Consider the following 19,595-nt stretch of genomic DNA (forward strand, 5'->3'; position numbering starts at 1 on the left):
CTGGCTCTATCAATCTGTTTCTTCACTTCCGCAGGTGGGTATTGTAGTTGTAAGAATGCTTGTTAGAGATCTTGTAGGTGTTTGTCTCTGTCTGAGGGGTTGGAGCAAATGCGGTTGTATCGCAGAGCTTGGCTGTAGACAATGGATCGTGTGGTGTGGTCAGGGTGAAAGCTGGAGGCATGTAGGTAGGAATAGCGGTCAGTAGGTTTCCAGTATAGGGTGGTGTTTATGTGACCATTGTTTATTAGCACTGTAGTGTCCAGGAAGTGGATCTCTTGTGTGGACTGGACCAGGCTGAGGTTGATGGTGGGATGGAAATTGTTGAAATCATGGTGGAATTCCTCAAGGGCTTCTTTTCCATGGGTCCAGATGATGAAGATGTCATCAATATAGCGCAAGTAGAGTAGGGGCGTTAGGGGACGAGAGCTGAGGAAGCGTTGTTCTAAGTCAGCCCTAAAAATGTTGGCATACTGTGGGGCCATGCGGGTACCCATAGCAGTGCCACTGATTTGAAGGTATACATTGTCCCCAAATGTAAAATAGTTATGGGTAAGGACAAAGTCAAAATTCAGCCATCAGGTTAGCCGTGACATTATCGGGGATAGTGTTCTTGATGGCTTGTAGTCCATCTTTGTATGGAATGTTGGTGTAGAGGGCTTCTACATCCATAGTGGCCAGGATGGTGTTATCAGGAAGATCACCGATGGATTGTAGTTTCCTCAGGAAGTCAGTGGTGTCTCGAAGGTAGCTGGGAGTCCTGGTAGCGCAGGGCCTGAGGAGGGAGTCTACATAGCCAGACAATCCTGCTGTCAGAGTGCCAATGCCTGAGATGATGGGGTGCCCAGGATTTCCAGGTTTATGGATCTTGGGTTGTAGATAGAATATCCCAGGTCGGGGTTCCAGGGGTGTGTCTGTGCGGATTTGATCTTGTGCTTTTTCAGGGAGTTTCTTGAGCAAATGCTGTAGTTTCTTTTGGTAACTCTCAGTGGGATCAGAGGGTAATGGCTTGTAGAAAGTGGTGTTGGAGAGCTGCCGAGCAGCCTCTTGTTCATATTCCGACCTATTCATGATGACAACAGCACTCCTTTGTCAGCCTTTTTGATTATGATGTCAGAGTTGTTTCTGAGGCTGTGGATGGCATTGTGTTCTGCATGGCTGAGGTTGTGGGGCAAGTGATGCTGCTTTTCCACAATTTCAGCCCGTGCACGTCGGCGGAAGCACTCTATGTAGAAGTCCAGTCTGCTGTCTCGCCCTTCAGGAGGAGTCCACCTAGAATCCTTCTTTTTGTAGTGTTGGTAGGGAGGTCTCTGTGGATTAGTATGTTGTTCAGAGGTGTGTTGGAAATATTCCTTGAGTCAGAGATGTCGAAAATAGGATTCTAGGTCACCACAGAACTGTATCATGTTTGTGGCGGTGGAGGGGCAGAAGGAGAGGCCCTGAGATAGGACAGCTGCTTCTGCTGGGCTAAGAATATAGTTGGATAGGTTAACAATATTGCTGGGTGGATTGAGGGAACCATTGCTGTGGCCCCTTGTAGCATGTAGTAGTTTAGATAGTTTAGTGTCCTTTTTCTTTTGTAGAGAAGCAAAGTGTGTGTTGTAAATGGCTTGTCTAGTTTTAGTAAAGTCCAGCCATGAGGAAGTTTGTGTGGAAGGTTGCTTTTTTATGAGAGTATCCATTTTTGAGAGCTCATACATTGTAAGGAGAGTGATCACTTTACATAAGCTATTACCAGCAGGAGAGAGAAAACCTTTTGTCGTGATAATCACCCATTTTTTCATGGTTTGTGTGTATAAAAACGTCTTCTGTATTTTCCACAGTATTCATCCGATGAAGTGAGCTGTAGCTCACGAAAGCTTATGCTCAAATAAACTGGTTAGTCTCTAAGGTGCCACAAGTACTCCTTTTCTTTTTGAAATACAATGAGAATGTATTTGCATACTGTGTGAACAGACCCATCAAGCTAACAAGGGAGAGAGACAAACCTCACACTATCACAGCCAGGGAGAAGATTGACAATCATATGTCTAATTTTTATCCAATTGTACTGAAGGAGTCAAGAACTAAAAAATTTGCATTTTAGCAGACAACTACTCCAGCAGGGAAGAAGTAGCATGCCACTTCCTTCAAAACAGTCTGCATTGTTGCCTACCTCACAAGCTACGAACACATTTTTATCTGGAAGTATCCTTCAGAAGAAATCCATTTCAAAGGGTCATTGGACTATAAAATAGAGGGGCCAAGAAACCGCTAGTTATCTTTCACCTCAGAAGATGAAGGTACCAGCCTTTTGACTTTGGAGGATAGACGCTGAATCAGGAGTTTGGTCAGCTATCTTGATGGAAATGTGATGAGGATTTTACCTTGAACCAAGTCTCGCTTGTTAAGTTTAGTTACCAGAATACACTTTATCTTTATTTCTCTTGCAACCATTTCTGAGTGTAATCCTTATACTTGTACTCACATAATCACTCTCTTTATAATTAAATAAACTTTTTTATTTTTAATCGAAACCAATCCAGTACTATGTTTGAACTGGTTGGTAGCCCTAGTTAAAGCAACAAACTGTTGAATATTGACTTTTTGAAGGAAAAAAGACCCTTGACTGTCCTCTGATAGTTCCAGGACAGGGCTGAACATTTCAGAACACGTTTTTGGGGAAATTGGGGGCTGTGGGGGGTGTGTGGAATCCTTTACCAGTTGTTAACCAAGTCTGGTGGAGACTAGTGGAAGTCTGTGCTATTGCAGGCAGGCTCCAGGATCCAAACTGTTGGCCATGGGCTGCTCAATATGTAGACATAGTGGATGCTTGTTGTTGACTGTGGGAATTCCAGGCAGAGAGCTATAGTAGCAATGCATTGTGAGGCACTCTGGCTTATAGGGTAAGAGGTAACAGTCTTCACTAGTCTGGATTGCACCCCAGACTCTGACAGTTTCCCAAGGGCTTGACCTTGTATTTCCTGTACACCATGAACTCCCCCAACTCTAAAGGTGAATTCCGGATGCACAAGGAATGTGAGGTCATATGCTTAAGTTAATTAAGTATTGTTTATTAAGTTTTTAAATATACAAGGAAACAGCAGGACCAATCTCCTGCCAACCAACTCGCAAGGATCCTGTGTAGCACCTACTTACTCTTCCCTACACCTGTAGCTCCCAACCTACTCCCAAGTTAGGTGCTCTATCTATATTCTCTCGTCCGTGTATTAGGGAGGGAAACAAATCTGCAGTTTCTCTGTCCAGCAATGCCCATTTTTCCTATTACCAGTGGCACATTCTTCTTCTCTGCAAAGGAAAGAGAGACGAAGTTTCTAACGTTTCAGTTCTCTCCTACCCAAGTGCTGATTTAGTGGTAGAGGAACCAGGCACAGCAGCAGCTCTCCTAATTAACATTTCCACACAACATTACTCTTGATTCTCGCTAGTCCCTTCAGACCTAACCAGTCATAACCAGTAGTCGCAGTGCTTGAGAAGAAACTCAAAAGCAAAAATTTAGAAAAAATAAATATACAGTACATGCAATTAATGAAAAATCTACATTTGGGAAAACATGTGTTCCTTTCAGTCTGAGCGCATTGTTAATTAGAAGACAAAGAGGAAACCCAAGGCTTTAGAAAATAGGATGGTTTTTCAATTCTATTTGAAGGTTTCTTTATATGCAGGGTAGACAAACAGTTATGACTTCATTACTTAGATTATGTTGTACCATTCTGTCAAACTCCACTTACGGGATTATTTTATTACAACAGGCACAATGGAACAGGGTACGTCTACAATAATAACTTAAGTCAACCCATATTAGGAGCAATTACTGCAGTGGTGCATGTCCACACTACCCTCCTGGGGAGGTGTAAGTCCTCACCAAGAGTGCTTCGGCTGACCTAAAAGCAGCTTGGGGGAACTGAGAGCCCCATCTCTCAGCTCCGTTGGCAGCTCTCTGCCAGGAGCCCAGCTGCCCACAGGCTCCCAGGGCTTCTCGCCTCTCTGTTCTCTGCCAGATGGTGGTGGAGGGATGCCACCTAGGGCTTCTTGTCCCTGGGGAGTGGGGTCCAGCTGTCCCGGCTTTTCAGCCTCCCGCTCCCCACTTCCCTGAAGCTGTGACATTGATGAGAGCGCTAACAGCCACTATAAGTAACACAATGTTTACACAGACACTGTGTCACCCTAACTACACCGACATAAATCCCTATGTCTCCCGTGGAGGTGCTTATTATGTCATAGTAGGGGATTTACATGGGCAGGACAAGGCTGTAATGTAGACACTGACAGAATTAGGTCGATGTAAGCTGCCTTACAACAACCTAACTGTGTAGCGTAGAACAGGACTGAGTTAAGGCAGTGCTGACAGCACAATGTCCAACTTTTGCAATGCAGTCTAAGGCTGAGAAACTAAATATAAAAAGCCTGAAATTAGGTCAGCCACACTGTGTAAAAATATTTGGGATTACTGCTAATCCTGTTCACATGTACTATCCTGTACCTGTAATATAGCAAAGATGTTGCTGTAAAAAATGCAATGAAATAGAAAATGCCGGTGCACTTTAGCATTTGTTGTCAGATTACTTTGGTTTGTTATTGTTTCTTGCAATATGACCAGAAAGGACAAAATCCAGCTTTGTGTTATCAGGAAGAAACAAGGATTTTATTACCTATAAAAAGCACCTAGTTCATGCTCTTTGTCTTCCATTTTCTATTACCAGAAAGCCTATTTGGTGCTATTCAGAAACTTGAGAAAGATCTTTATGCTTTTTGACAAGTGGCTACCACGTATGCAGAATTTAATCAGATTCCTTGGCGGTCAAATACTACCCAGAAAAATGCTTATTAACTCACAAACAAGATGTTCCTCCTTCCTGATGTCAGTGATATTACTCAGCCAAGGAGAGAGAAGTTTCTATCTATGAGAGAGAGAGAGAGAGAGAGAGAAACACAAGAGACTTCTTGTCTTCCAGCCCTCACTTTAGGATTCATATCATGAAACTAGACCCGCCACAAAACTAATTTAGTGTTGGTGAATACTTATTCCACTGTTACTAACTAAAGAGTGAGTGTACTCCACTTACAGACTAGTATGTTTTCTACATAGGTTCCACCACATTGACTAACAGAATGTTGCATAAGCTCCCTAGGCTGAATAACCCTGTTGTCAGGCTACCACCTTGGTACTGTCCTTGCCCTTGATGTGATGTTTGGGGTATCTTGAACATTACTGTAGGTGATGTATCTTTCCCTCATCTTTTCTTTAAAGCACTAGAATGCAAGTCAGTATGGAGACAAATAGCATTGCCATGCCTCATTGATGTAGTGTTGCTCAAATAATTAAGTAAAGAATTAGGCTCCAATGATTGCATTTCCTGGGTCCTTTCACTCAATGCACACCATGGATCACTGTTGCTAGAAAATAATGATTCACAGAAACTGTTTAGTTGTACATACTTTGAAGAAAGATACTTAGCTGAGCTCTTCAGCAAGGTATTTTCTCTCACAAGTATGGTTTCCTTCACTTCTCTTTACATGCAGGTCAAACATGAGAATTTCAACACTTGATGGCCAAGTGTTTTTACCCATATTTTGAGGCCCGCAAAGAAAAAAAACAGATCTTCAGACTACTTACATATTAAATTGGATCTGTGTATTTGCAGATGTTTTTTCCCTATTAGTTCAGTTGAAATTCCTGTTCACTGCCCCAGGCAGATGCTCTTTAATATCATATCATTACTCCCAGAGTACATAAATACTAACAAAAAGTTACCCCCTTTGGAGCAATCTTTAGCACCGAAATGGTGAAGACAGACATTACATCTGCAAATGATCAGTTACCAAAAAAGAAGTTTCAACCGTCTATTAATCTTCCTATAGAAATTTTAATGGATACTATGTTGTTCTCTTACTAATATGCACTGAACAAAATATAAACTGAGTCCTGTAACCACTTTATTAGCTCTTCAAAGTGACATAACAGGAGAAATCTGACAACTGTAGAATATCTGCAATGCAAAGTTCCATAAAAGATCCAGTACAACAGTAGCCATTGGATGAACTACTTTTTCTCTCCTGAAATAAATTCATTTATTTTTGCCAGATCGCCAAATGACACTGTTGCAGAACCTCTCCGGGCAGGTCTTGCCTGAAAAACAAACAAGCAAACAAACAAAGGACTCATTTTTATGTTCAAAACAAATCACACCAGCCTTTAAAAAAAGCCCCTTAGTTGCTTAGAACAAAAAAAAAAGGGGCTATCTTATGAAACATGGGAGTTACTGACATTCAAGCATAAAGCAATTGATAGGCTTCGTGTTACCTGTGACTCTTGGAATTTCCAGCCTATCATGTAATAAATCTGAAATGTAGCAGGTACTGAACCATCATTACTTCCATACATTTCTATTAAAAAGAGAAATGGGTTTATATACATTGAAGAATTAAGTATGAAATGTTTAATCTGACAATGGTTTTTGCTGAAAGCAACTATACATTTTTGAAAGCTATTTTTACTGTGAGGAAAGGGAGACCCTTAAAATTCTGATTGTAATAAGGGACAGAAGACAAGATGAGATCCCAACCATACAAAATGTGAATCTATTTCAAATCTACTGTAATTACTATTAAAAAGTTATTACAAAAATAAATGGTACTTTCGTGTTAAAAAACAGAAAAGACACGTGTCTTAGATAAGAAAGGTCAAAGAAAAAAAAGTAACATGGAAAAAAGATATGTTCATAGAACCAATGAAGGCTAAAAAGATAGCTATTAAATGTGTACTTTTACCTTGATATATTGCCGCAGCTGCCAACATGGTTTCTCTGTGTAGGATAGGTTTCCTATTCCAAGAACAGTTACTCTCTCCCATACCTAAAAATATGTTTCAGCTTTAAAAAAAGAAGATACAGCATACACCATGAGTTTGAAATTTCTTGTGTAAATCACACGTTTATATTAAGTCAATACAGAGGGAGAATCCTCCAAGTTTTACCATAGAACGGTACAGCATACAGAGATTTGATTGAAGGGAACATCGACTTTACATTGCAAAAATGCAAAAGCCTTGCACAGCTTGTATTACAATTTATGGTTTATAAAGTTAGCCATTTCACTATATTATCTTCCAGAAGACTTATTCTGCTAAGTATTGGTCTTGATGTTTTTAAATAAGCAAGTTAGTTTGCTTATTTCCAGCATTTGAATACTGATGCTTAAGCCTACCCCCTCCATTATTATTTATAGATTTTTAAAAAAAGGATACTAAACAAACGTATAAAATGACTATATAGAGCAGGGGTGGGCAAACTTTTTGGCCTGAGGGCCACATCGGGGTGCAAAACTGTATGGAGGGCCAGGTAGGGAAGGCTGTGCCCCCCAAACAGCCTATTTTATTTTTGAATGCAGTTTTTTTGGTACATAATTCTACATTTGAACGTTTAACTTTCATGATAAAGAGATAGCACTACAATACTTGTATTAGGTGAACTGAAAAATGACTTTTGTTTTTTTACAGTGCAAATATTTGTAATCAATAAATATGAAGTGAGCACTGTACACTGTTGTCTGTGTCATAACTGAAATCAATATATTTGAAAATGTGGAAAACATACAATGTATTTAAATACATTGTATTCTATTACTGTTTAATCGCTTGACAGCCCTAATTAATATGTAAATTCAGACATGCCAAGGCTAGAATGAATAATTCTTCCTAGTCAAGAACTTCACAATTCTCAGATAATAGGAGAACTTTTCTGCAAAGGTTTAGCTGGAGTTAAGAAACAGGCACAACCTCTAGCCTCTCCAAATCCTACCACACCTTGCTGTATTTAGCCAATCAAGATTTTGAACAGTAACCTACATGCTATTTCTGAAAAATGTACTTGCCTTGCAAATCTTCCATGACCTCAAACATCCCTGGATAGTTGACTTGAATTTCATCAGTATCCTAAAAAATGTTTAATTCAAGTGTATAAGTAACTAAAGCAAAACAAGAGATTGCTCTATGAAAAGAAAATAACAATTTGCAAAAATATACAACTTGTTTTACTACTTCTCTCCCGTTAATGCAATATAATTACACTTTAAGAAAAACACTACACATGGATAGCCATGTCTACATTCCTACAGAAATATATTTAGTAACTCAAGTTGAATCACCAAATTCAGATTAAAGTGCCATTATAAGCAAAAGGAAGAGAAAAATAGCAATTGACTGTTAGTGTCTTACATTTTTACTAGTAGGGTTGAAGTTCTCAAAAAAGTTGTGTGGACCAGAAGCTAACCAAGCCAAGCCCTGCTGAACCTCTAGGTGCAAAAGCACCACCTCAGCTGATATCAGTAAATTATAACGGTGCTGGGATCAGAGGAAGGCTAAAGTAGCCAGGTGTCAAAACTACAGGATTTTATATAAACAAGTTGAATTGTAAATAGAAATAAAGAGGTAAGCAATTCAGTGCTGCCAAATTCTGAAGCAGCTGATGCTGTGGTCTTCAAGGGAAGCAATGGATTATTGCCCCTTGTAATGCACAATCAGGAGATGGATGACAGAAGGGAGTTTCATATCCTAAAGGAAACACTGCAATCTCTTACCTATTGATTTTAAAACAGTATAAGCCACTCTACTACCCAAGATATAGAGTATCCAGAACTACTCTGACACTTCAAACCCTTTTGCAAGAGGTATACACAGTCCCCCAAATGGAGATGTCCGTCTCCATAAACTACAAGAGTTATTTTACACTGCCCAAGTAAAAGACCACCTTCTGCAAGTCCACTTCCATGTACGAGGTTTTAAACATCTGTGAAAGTACATGCATATAATATTCCAATCTCTATGTACTCAAAAGTTTAAACATTTTGAATATAATTTCTTTTGTGGTCCATATTCCTAATATAAGTGTGTAACAGTCCTGTCATGAACAGCAACAGATCTAACACGTTTATTGTTCTTCAATGCATTACTAAATTACCATTATAGCAAGGTTCAATACAAGTTCAATCAAGATACTTTTCATACAGAACACACAGTACTTAATTACAACACATCTACATTACTAAGAAAAATGAGCAATTGACTTAAACCAGAACTGTGGGTTCCCACATCTCTGAATAATCAGACCACTTAGTTAGGCACCTATGTCCATATTTAAACACCTCAAACATGTAAATTGAAAATATTTACCTCAATTAATGTTAAAGAAAGAAAAGGTTTAGTTCGTTGTAAAGCTCAAGGCATGTAGTACACAGTTTAGCAACAATTATAAGGCAGCTTTAGGAGTCTGGGCACAATTGTAGTTTTGTGACTGACTATCAACTAGGCCATATCTAGTATGCCTAGTAAATGCACTCATTTAATTAATATGCTTATATGTATTTCTTTAGTTTCATAAAAACATTAAGATGTTTTGGACAGTTAATTTCAAGGTGAGTATTACAAGTTCATGTGGTTTGTCATTCACCAACTTCAGTTTTTTATTTGCACCTATCACTGTAGTAACAAGTTTTCACCTAATACCACCTTATGACATGTATTACTGCTAGTCTCGGCACCTATTGGATCTCTGGAGCTAGAAATATAAAGAGGGAAAATCACTATCACCTTAGCTATGACATCCATCTCTGATTTAGTCAAGTCAGACTTCCTTGTTAGCAAAATTAAGAGCCGACCACTTATGCTTAAGACAGAACCAATTCATCTTCTCCACTGCAATTTCCTAAAGCTTTGAAACCATGAACACAGATTAACAGTACATTTCTGTATTAGTTTCCATGAAGATAACCTGCCTTTGCTAAAGGATCATGCTGTCTCTCCCATGGAGATATGCCATGCCCAGGTTATTTGCTCTATTCCCTCCCTTTTGAAAGGCTAATACGAACAAACCAACATCATTTATCCTAGAACCCAGGGAGTTTAGTATTACTCATTGGCACCACCGTTAATTTTCCAAACTATTCCACTCCTCATATTGATAATTACCACAGTCAACGTGTTAAAGCCAGCTCTTCCCAGCAGATGTCCTAAGTCAGTGACATCAACGAAGGGAGATATATGTGGCGAGAATCCTCCTTCTCTTTCCAGTTCTGCTAGCTGCAAAGAGCAGCGAAGTTCATACAGAGTTTCTCCTCCAAACATGGCACCAATAAATACTCCATCTGGCTTAAGGACTTGATGAATCTATAATACAGAAAATCTGCTTAATATTAAAGGTCTGCTAATGTTACTATTTGGTACAAAGTTCTTAAAAGTTTTCTTTTTGCCTCTACAGAAAGGATGAAGCAGTAAGGTCGCTGAAACAACTGAGTATTTCCTCCCCTTACTTTCCAGCACTTGAAGAATTAGGGTTAAAGAAACAAGAAGCTTAAAGTTGGATGTTTTATTTCTGTTGGAGGTTCCACTTTTAGTTCATTTTATACAGGAAATATTAAAATACTTGGTAAGACTAGATAAAATAAAAGAAAGTGTTTGTTGTAATCAATTCAATCTGCTGTCTTGACTCAGCAGTAATCCGCATCTGTAAGATACCTTAGTCAAATTTATCACACACTATACCAAACATTCATTCAACACAATTTGTTTTTAAATTGCTGCAATAGCAAAATGCAACTGAGTGAAATTTAATATCAGATTATGATTCAGGGCCCAGTCCAACTCCCATTGATTTTGAAAAGGCAAGGCACGTGTACTTTTAACTGACCATTTTCAAGCAAATTATCTGATTCTGTATGCCGAAACATAAGTAATTGTGTACACAAGATGGATCTCAAGCGTGTGCCTGGATTTCTGAGAAGAGTATTGGGTTCTATTAACATAAGGAGGTCCTGCCAAAGTTTTTAGTAGCATGACAGGCTATAAAATCTTCCATATTGAACCAAAGTCATCATTTTGCATTTGTGCCCCAGAGCAATTCCCAAGGAAACCAAGTACTACCAAATCACATTAAATTCAAAACATGCCTATGGATAGGCAAGACTATTTTATCTGCATGGAAAATTCTTAACGGACAAAAGAACATCTGCAGCTATACACTTGTGAACAGAAAATACAGTAGGACAGGTTATGTATGTTTGCCATACTGTCCCCAGAGGTGTATTGTATATAGTTTGAATTTTAAGAGTTTAGGACAGAGAAGTAGAATTCTCTTACTTTCCTAAAGTGATTTTTATTCTTGTGAATGAGTGACAAGTGGAGGAATTTGTGATAACAGTCTGTTCTTAGACCATGTAGTAGTATAACCATCTCTGATCCAGAGAAACCCCTAGGTTGAAAGAACATTTTAACACTCGAACTCTTGAGCCCCTCTTGTGAGAGTGCCAACAAGCTTCGTAAGTATTTTGCTAAGCATAGAAAACTGTCCACTATGAATGGACAAATAAAATAAGTAAGGTAACAAACAGATAATCAGACTTATCAGATAGTAACAACTTTCAGTCACCACATGCCTCACATGAATTCCAACTAATGTCATCAAGGTAAAAAGGCTCTTGACTGATACCTATTCCTTGAATGATCCAGTTTAAACAAATGATTAAACAAACAAATGATTAAACAAATGATAATTTATATAAAATACGCAAGTGATCTGACTTACAAAGTAATGTACGATGCAAGATAGTTGGGGAATTAGTAGTATTTAATCAGGTTATCAGCCAAGATGTGTTATTCTATGCTAATGTTGAGACATTTGATCAGCTAGTCAGCAGACACCACCATTCAGTAACTAGCATCAAGTATATGTGGGATAAGTTTAAGAAGTTAGCTGCAAATCCATTACTTTAAGCCATTGGTCCAAAAATTACATAGTAGGAAGTGAGCAAGCAGCTTTTAACTGAAGAAAATTCCTTTGTATCTAGCTGCAATTTGAAAGAGATTCTGATGTAAGAAATGCTTCTGCATGGAAAATTGTTGCAATCTAAGAAAGTTAAATATAACATAATATGTTTTATCAACTGCTTTGAGACTGGAATGTGTGTACAAGTTATGTTATATGTTTCGTTATCACTCAGTAAGACGTGTTCCACGGATTAATCCGAATGACAATCTTAGCAAGGTATCAAAATCAATATGGAAACATCAATTCACAGCTATTAATTTTGTCATCACATGTATTTAAACCCTTATCAATACAAAACATGTGAAGAGTGGTGTCATTTCTTTTCTAGTTAATGTCTCATAGTAGCAGAATTTGAGTCCTCTTAATGAGGGACAACAACAAAATGGGTGGACAGTATTAAAATCATATTTAATCAGACTTCTAGGGATATGACCAAAAATATTTCAACGCAAGCTGTCCACACATATCTTAGAAATAAGCAAAAGAGGAAGGAAGTACACATGAGAAGTAACTGCAAACCAAAATTTGTTCTGATTACCAGTAACAGCAACAGATTTTCTTACCTCTCTAAAAGCTCTAGGAAGGTCATTCACCCAATGCAAACTAAAATACAAAGTGTACATTTTATTAAGATTTAAGTGGTGAATAAAATTTGAGTAAAGGCAAGTAATTGTCACAGCAAAAAACATTTCAGAAGCCAAAGCAAAGAACTATCATCGACTCTTCCCCAATAAAAGTTTTTAATGTAATTCTACAAGTTGTCAAATATCTGCACAACAAATTTGATAGTATTCTAAGAATGACTACATTCATATACAGTACTATCAAAGGTCTTTAAGACTAGAAAATGCTTGACTGTAGAAATACCATTCAAATGCCATTGCCTAGTTAAATCCTTTATCTTCTTTCCCAAGAACATCACTATCCCCTTATCCGATTTTACAAACATTAAACTTTAGTGAAATGATTAATACAAACCTTAAACTGCTAACAACAAGATCAAATGTGTCTTCTTTGAAGGGAAGGAATTCTTCATCAGCTACAACGCTGACAGTGGGGATTTCAGTTTCCATAGTATTTTTCTAAGTCAGGTTAGAATAAATAGATAGAATTTCAAACTGCATTTGATGCTATATTTCTTTTGTTTCTCAGTATTGTGGAATAAAAGCATGGCAGGCAGAAGTCAGACTGCTACTCACCAGAGCATTCTCTGCCATATCTACTTGAAAAAGTTTTTCAACCGTTTCCTGAAATAAGAAAAATCTGTCAAATATTTAGATTTATAAACCAACAGGAGGCAATCTCTCTGAACACTTTAGGTGTCTTATAAATATTTTAAATACAGTAAGTAAAAACAGACAAACTCAAAAATAAAAAAATCAACTATGCATTCTCCCCACATCTTCCCCTCCAACAATATTTGCTTTTTCAGCATCCCTCCTAATCAAGCCACACTGCCAAGCATGTGTTAAGGTCAACAGATTTGTGCTATTTCAGACTGGGGGAAGGGCATAATATAAATGTAAAAAGCGCTCACAGAGGAAGCCTTGCCAGAGCCCCCACCTCTTATTCAGAGATAGGTCCATCTTAAGATCTCATCCATGGCAGTATGGCATGGAGAAAAAGTCTCAGGTAGGAAGGTTTGATAGGTTAATACCAACACCTTCAACTTCACCCAAAAACCCACAGGAAACCAAGTGCAGATCATGGAGCACTGATTGATACACATTCAGGGCAAGAAACTTCATTTATCAAGGAGGTGGTGGGGGGTTCTGCACTAGCTTTAGTTTCAGAAGAGTGTTATGGTGTATCCCAATGTGTGCATCATATCAGTCTAGCCTTCAGATAACCAGGAGATGCAGTATGATGAAAAAAGCCATTAAAAAAATTATAGTAAAGTACTGGAGAAAAAGTTAGTGTTGGGTGTCATGCTACTGTCAGCATAAAGAAAATCCAAGAAGTATAGTTTTGAAGTCATTACAAACTTCATTTACACTATGCACAGCTTTGATACTGTACACGGGTCTAGAATTTTTTACTTTAATCACTGTCTACTCCAGTCAAGGTTAGTTTAATCTGCTACTTCAGAATCAGATGAATTAGCCTTAAAGCTTCTCTTTATGCTACTACAGACTAGACGCATGGATGTTCTGTATACTATCACCAACTGAACTTATCTACTAAAAAGCACAATGTTGCCTCTGAAGAGTTAGTAATTTAGGAAGACAAGGTAGGTGAGGTAATATCTTTTTTGAACCCATTTTTGTTGGTGAAAGGTGGAAGCTTTTAAGCTACTCAGAGCTCTTCTTCTGGTCTGGGCTCTAAGCATGTACCTTCCACCAACAGAATTTGGGTCAATAAAAGATATTACCTCACCTATCTTGTCTCTCATATCCTGGGACCAACTTGGCAACAACACTGCAAACAACTGTGTAAGACTGTATTTTAAAGTATTTCATTAAAGGCTGAAATAAGAGACTACCAAAAAGAAATAGATCCCCAGTTCATCTTATGTGCTAAAGTTTAATTATGGTCTTACTGGTTACTTTCCAGCAAGGAAGTCTAGATACGGGGGAGTGGATGATAGGACCTTTCATCTTAAGAACACCAGTTCAAGTCTGACCCAAGGTGCTATAAACTGTAAATTACCCTGATGATTCAGTGATCTGTGTGAAAGGAATCAGTGGACTCAGTTCCATTCATAATGGGAAGAACCACTATTGCAATTGGTATCTTTGTTGGAAGTTTTAACTGAGGTGACAAAAACTGAATTATCTAGTCTCCTGGGCAGTGATTGGGGGGATAGAAGGCACAGCATCAACCCCCGCCCCAAGGCCACCAGCAGGAGCTGGTCCGTCTCCCCTTCACGAGCCACAAACCCTGTAGGAACAGGCGGCCAGCATGAGTTCCCCACCGTCCTGCGGGTGGTGGGGCTTGGGCTTCAGCTCTGGGGTGGTAGGCAGCAGGATCCATCCCTTACCTGCAGGGTTTTGGGCTCCAGCTCTGGGCTCACCCCCCGGCACGTCTCCCCTGACACCCGCTGCCTCCTCCAGTCCCCAGCCTTGCAGCGGAACCCCAGGCTCCCATCCTGAGCTCATCACCCCTGACCCCCAATACCTCCCACCACCCTTGGGCCCCTTACCCACCTCCCCATTCAGGGCTTAATTTGTTCCCGTGCCTGCCAGGACTGAGTAACTCTGCTGTGGAAAGTGATAGTAACAATCCCAACTAGCTAGCAAGTCTGCTGTGGAAAATATTAACAAATAGACAAACTTCATTTTTCACAGTAGAAGACTTACTAGCTAACAAGTCTTTAATAAAAAAAAAAAAACCCACCAAAATAAGCAAAGCACCTTATCTGTTTAGGTCCAATAAAGAATAGACACAATTGTACATTATTTTTAATGGTTGAGACAGCAAAAGAAAACCCCACAACCCTACATAAATAAATTACAATGATTTGGACATGTGTATGTGCATATTTATTTGTTTTTCCTAAAGTATTTTAGGAAAAATTATCAGAGCGGGCACCAGCAAGAGTTGGTGGCTACACTCTGAGGCCACCCAAAAATTTGTTGTGAGAACCCCTGGTCTAGTCTACATCTTTCATGGCAATACATTTTAGAGGTGGGGGGTATCACACCTCTAAACTGTGACTTAAGAATTAAGAAGCAACAAGTTACCCACAAGATATGGAAGAATCTTTAAGTTTGATTTGTGAACAGCACAGCATTACAAGAATGATCTGTACTATTTTTAGACACAAGCACAAACATACAGTACCTTGTTGAGATACTGAGCTATGTAGCCACTTCCACAACCAACATCCAAAGCAAGAGGGAACGTTCTAAGCAAAAGAATTTGTAAATTCCTTAGCATGCAAGTAAAACTACTATATTTCATAAATGTATGAAGTTCCAAATATCTTTTCTGACTAAATATGATTTCAATTAATGTCAATATAAACATCTCAAAGTAATTTTCCTTTGGTGTATGTTACCCATATTTCCTTTAACGACACTTGATACATGTAACTTGAGGTCTATTTTCCCCCCATTTATGACTTCACGTGTGTTTTCTTGCCACAATAATTCTAGAAAATAAAAATATGCAGCTTAATTATAGGTCTGGGGCAATACATCGACCATAAAAGGTATGTTAAGTCTTTAACTTTAATTCAAGTTTCTATAAAATAAAACGCTGGCTTCCAAAATAAGTGAAAATTTGAAAAGGACAGTAAGGACCTCTCACATGATTTTAAAAATCCACTTTCTCACTTAACAGTAGCAAGCTTCTTCTACCAACGGTGAGAGTATAAGCCATAAACTTCTGCAGAATTAAAATTTGTGAGCCAGTGTAAATACATGTAGTGCTGACTTCCTGAATTGGCAGACATATAGTTGCACTGCCTCTGCTGCTGCTGCTGCTCACAGCTTTGTGATACAGCAGCAAAGCACTATTTACAAGATGTTCAGTTTCACTGCTACTACAGTAGAATCTCAGCTTTACGAACACCTTGGGAATGGAGGCTGTTCGTAATTCTGAAATGTTTGTAATTCTGAACAAAACGTTATGGCTGTTCTTTCAACTGAACATTTACTTAATACGGCTTTGAAGTTTAACTATGCAGAAGAAAAATGCTGCTTTTAACATCTTAATTTAAATGAAACAAGCATAGAAACAGTTTTCTTGCCTTGTCAAATCTTTTTTTAAAAACTTTTCCTTTATTATTTTAGTAGTTTACGTTTAGCACAGTACTGTACTGCCCCACTCCCCCAAACTTTGCAGCAAGCTCCTCTTTTTCTCCTGCCATCTGAACAGGGATGAAAGGGAAATGACGGGGGAGAACTCCACATTCCGACATCTAATAGCCACAGACCAAAACAAAGGACTGGGCCCCCTATATAGCATTCAAAGACAGCACTCTAAAAGCGATCCCACCAATCTTCCCACTCCCACTTTGTGTGGGGGGCAGTGAGGAGGGCACACATGCAGCATGGGAAGACTAGGCCGATAACTAGGACATTGCCCCGGACCTTGCTCAGCTTCTGCTCAGCTTCCCTAATAACCTGTGGCCAAAGGGAGTCTCATAAGTTTGCCAGCTCTGATATTACGCAAATACTGAAATAAATACACCCGAGAGCTGAATTTTTACTAAAGGGATACTATAAATCTAAGAAGACCTACAATTACTGTAACTGAAAGATGAGATATATATTTTTTTTTTACTCTGTATATTTGAGAGTATCTATCTATAGTCAGCTTCACTGTTTTTCCTGAATATTCAACTCCTTTCCTTTCCCCAAATATGGGCCTTACACAACACAGGAGTAGGGAAAAAATAAAATGTAAGAAAATGTGTTGATTGAACCACAAAAATTAGCAAGGGGACTCAAACAGATATAGTACTAGAATCTACTTTAACTCATGCCTTTAACTGGGTAGATTCCAGAGTCAAAAGATACTGGAGATCTCTCACTCAAGATATTTAACTTACCTGGCGATGTCAAACACCCGGTCTGCTACTCTGCCACCAACCTAGAGAATTGCAAGAGTAAGATACGAGCATTATAAATAAGAATTAACGTTCAGCTTCCCATCCCTGTTCTCCCTGAGGGTAGAAAGTTCTTTTTTTGTTAGCAGTGCAGGGTGGGGACAAAGGAGGAGGGGCTGTTAGAGGGTCAAATCACAGAATCCTGGGCCTGGTCTACACTAGAAAGTTGTCCCAGTTAAGCTCACTTTTTTTCAGCACAGCCTTGCATGCATCCACACTTAACTTTGTTACCTACCAGCAGAACCCTCCACTTCTTCTGGCATAGTTTTGCTCCTTTTCAGGAGCAAAGCCCCCTACTTGTATAGTTCTATACAAGTACAGTACCAATGCGGACATGCACAAACCTATACCAACATAAGCAGTACACCTGCAATCCCACAACACAATATTCCCTTCAGGAGCAACCTGTCTGGTAGCACTTCCAGACTGTGCTGCTCAGGAGTCAAAGCTACCAGAAGTCTACCTCGCATTATGGCACTCCCACAGGAACAAGAATATCAGCAGCAACTTGGCAAAGGAGATAACAAAACACATTCTCCAGGCAGGAGTCTCAGTGCCTTGCAAAAGGGGAAGGGGAACAGAAGGTGAGGGAGAAGGAGTTTTAGAGTCACCTGCCTGACCTGTGTCTTTTATGAACTGTGTGCTTTACGTATCTGTGGACACTGCATCCTGAAGAGAAGGAACCCCACACTCCTGCCTCTCCCTTCAACCCCAGCCAGCAGACAAGGAAGAGGTTTCAGCATGAGCCAGAAAGGGGATAGCTAGGTGGAGTACAGCCAGGATCTGTTCAATACCCACCAGACCTTGAACACCTTACACTGACACCCTTTACCTCTGGAGGAGGGAGATGCATGTGATCATTGTACTCCACTGTATAAACCATAATGTAGGTGGATGCTACTAATCCTTGGCAAGTGTGTGTTCCATGTTCGCAAAAGCCTGAAAGAGCTGAAGTGGTATCTGCCTATATATCCTGTACAGCCGCAAACAGCATTTTCATTACTCCTTTCCCCATCCATCCATTTTTAGTTACATGCTCGGGCCAGCAGGACAGTGGGGTGGGAGGAGGTATTGTTTCATATTCTCTGTGTATATATAAAGTCTGCTGCAGTTTCCACGGTATGCATCTGATGAAGTGAGCTGTAGCTCACGAAAGCTCATGCTCAAATAAATTGGTTAGTCTCTAAGGTGCCACAAGTCCTCCTTTTCTTTTTACACATTCTCTAGGCACCCAAATTAACCAACTACTACCCCAGATTATAAACCCAAATCAAGCACCCCGCTTATCCTCATCTTCCCCACCCTCTCGAAAGAGGAGACAAGCGCAGGGGTGGACAAAGCGACTTGTTAAAAAAAGCAAAACAAAAACCTTCCTATGGCACAGGCCCGAACAGCAGTCCAAGGCCACGCGGGTACCAAAGGAACGAGGCAGGATGGACAATAAGCGAGTTCACGCCGTCGACGTCGCGGAGGCTGCACGTACGCGTGATTTGCTATTTGCAGGGCGCGGCGCCGTCCTGCTCGGCGCTGCGGAAGCCGTTTGGCCGGGGACAGACCCAACTTTTACCGGCGCAGCTGCGAGTGCGGGGAAGACGCCGTGTCCCCCGCAGCAGGGGCGTCACCTCCTCCTTGCCCCGCCCCGCGGCAGGCCGAGGGGGGGTGGCGGCAGGTCTCCCAAGGGAAGGGGGTCACGGTCCCACCGCCCCTCCCTGGCCGCAGAGACCGCCAGGGCGGGCGGGGCTGCTCCCCGCCCCTCTGTCCTCCGGAACCTGGGGGGGGGGGGGGGGCGGCCGAGGGCCCGTCTCCTCTCCGCGCGGGGCGGGGCTGGGTCCCGCCGCGAGGAGCGGGAAGCGGGAGCCCGGCCTCACCTCCTCCCTCAGGTAATCGTACTTGGCGGGCTCGGGCTGCAGCGCCGCCCAGTTCTTCTGCTTCCGCTTCAGCTCTCGGTCGAAGGGGGTCCGGGCCCCGGAGCCTGGCGAGGCAGCGGCGGCTTCCCCGGACGCCACCCAGAAGCGACGGCACCAGCAGCCCGAGCTGGCCCCTCGGAGAAAGGAGCCGGGCTCCCTGAGAAGGGCGGCGGCCCTCATGAGCGGGCAGGCGACGGGTACTCGCTCCCGCGGAGACAAGCGTCCGCCCGAGCAGGAGGCACTGCGCAGGCGCTGGACTCCCCCTGCCCCCTTCCGCGGCGGGCCTGACCGCGGCCAATAGGTCTGCCCCTACCACGC

General features: G+C 40.8%; 1 protein-coding gene and 1 long non-coding RNA gene across 3 annotated transcripts; both read right to left on the minus strand.

The window, feature by feature from the left end:
- Positions 1-3,034: 3,034 nt before the first annotated feature.
- LOC142071654 (uncharacterized) lies at positions 3,035-4,914 on the minus strand. The gene is made up of 2 exons (XR_012667873.1): positions 4,834-4,914; positions 3,035-3,285 (listed from the first exon to the last, which is right to left on the minus strand). It is a non-coding gene; the product is annotated as an uncharacterized LOC142071654 (long non-coding RNA).
- Positions 4,915-5,912: 998 nt separating this feature from the next.
- On the minus strand, positions 5,913-19,591 carry NDUFAF5 (NADH:ubiquinone oxidoreductase complex assembly factor 5). 2 transcript variants are annotated; one of them, XM_048842629.2, is made up of 11 exons: positions 19,239-19,591; positions 17,314-17,354; positions 15,600-15,663; positions 13,016-13,063; positions 12,795-12,898; positions 12,380-12,419; positions 9,962-10,159; positions 7,870-7,930; positions 6,769-6,852; positions 6,302-6,384; positions 5,913-6,127 (listed from the first exon to the last, which is right to left on the minus strand). In XM_048842629.2, exons 1-11 carry the CDS (start codon positions 19,455-19,457, stop codon positions 6,041-6,043), a joined length of 1,029 nt encoding a protein of 342 aa, XP_048698586.1. In that variant the 5' UTR covers positions 19,458-19,591; the 3' UTR covers positions 5,913-6,040. The 2 variants fall into 2 exon arrangements, with proteins under 2 accessions (XP_048698586.1, XP_048698589.1); XM_048842632.2 differs by lacking the exons at positions 15,600-15,663; positions 19,239-19,591 and having other exon boundaries at positions 17,314-17,334.
- Positions 19,592-19,595: the final 4 nt, after the last annotated feature.

The sequence above is a fragment of the Caretta caretta genome, chromosome 3, assembly GCF_965140235.1.
Source record: "Caretta caretta isolate rCarCar2 chromosome 3, rCarCar1.hap1, whole genome shotgun sequence".
Lineage (NCBI taxonomy): Eukaryota > Metazoa > Chordata > Testudines > Cheloniidae > Caretta > Caretta caretta.

What these genes read in the sequence shown, in the direction of transcription:
- NDUFAF5 (XM_048842629.2), bottom strand. Translation starts at nt 19,457, where the DNA reads ATGAGGGCCGCCGCCCTTCTCAGGGAGCCCGGCTCCTTTCTCCGAGGG. An exon ending in GCTTTAACACGTTGACTGTG is followed by an intron (nt 7,931 to 9,961) that starts GTAATTATCAAT and finishes AACATTTTTTAG; the next exon opens with GATACTGATGAAATTCAAGT. An exon ending in GGAAATTCCAAGAGTCACAG is followed by an intron (nt 6,128 to 6,301) that starts GTAACACGAAGC and finishes TTTGTTTTTCAG; the next exon opens with GCAAGACCTGCCCGGAGAGG.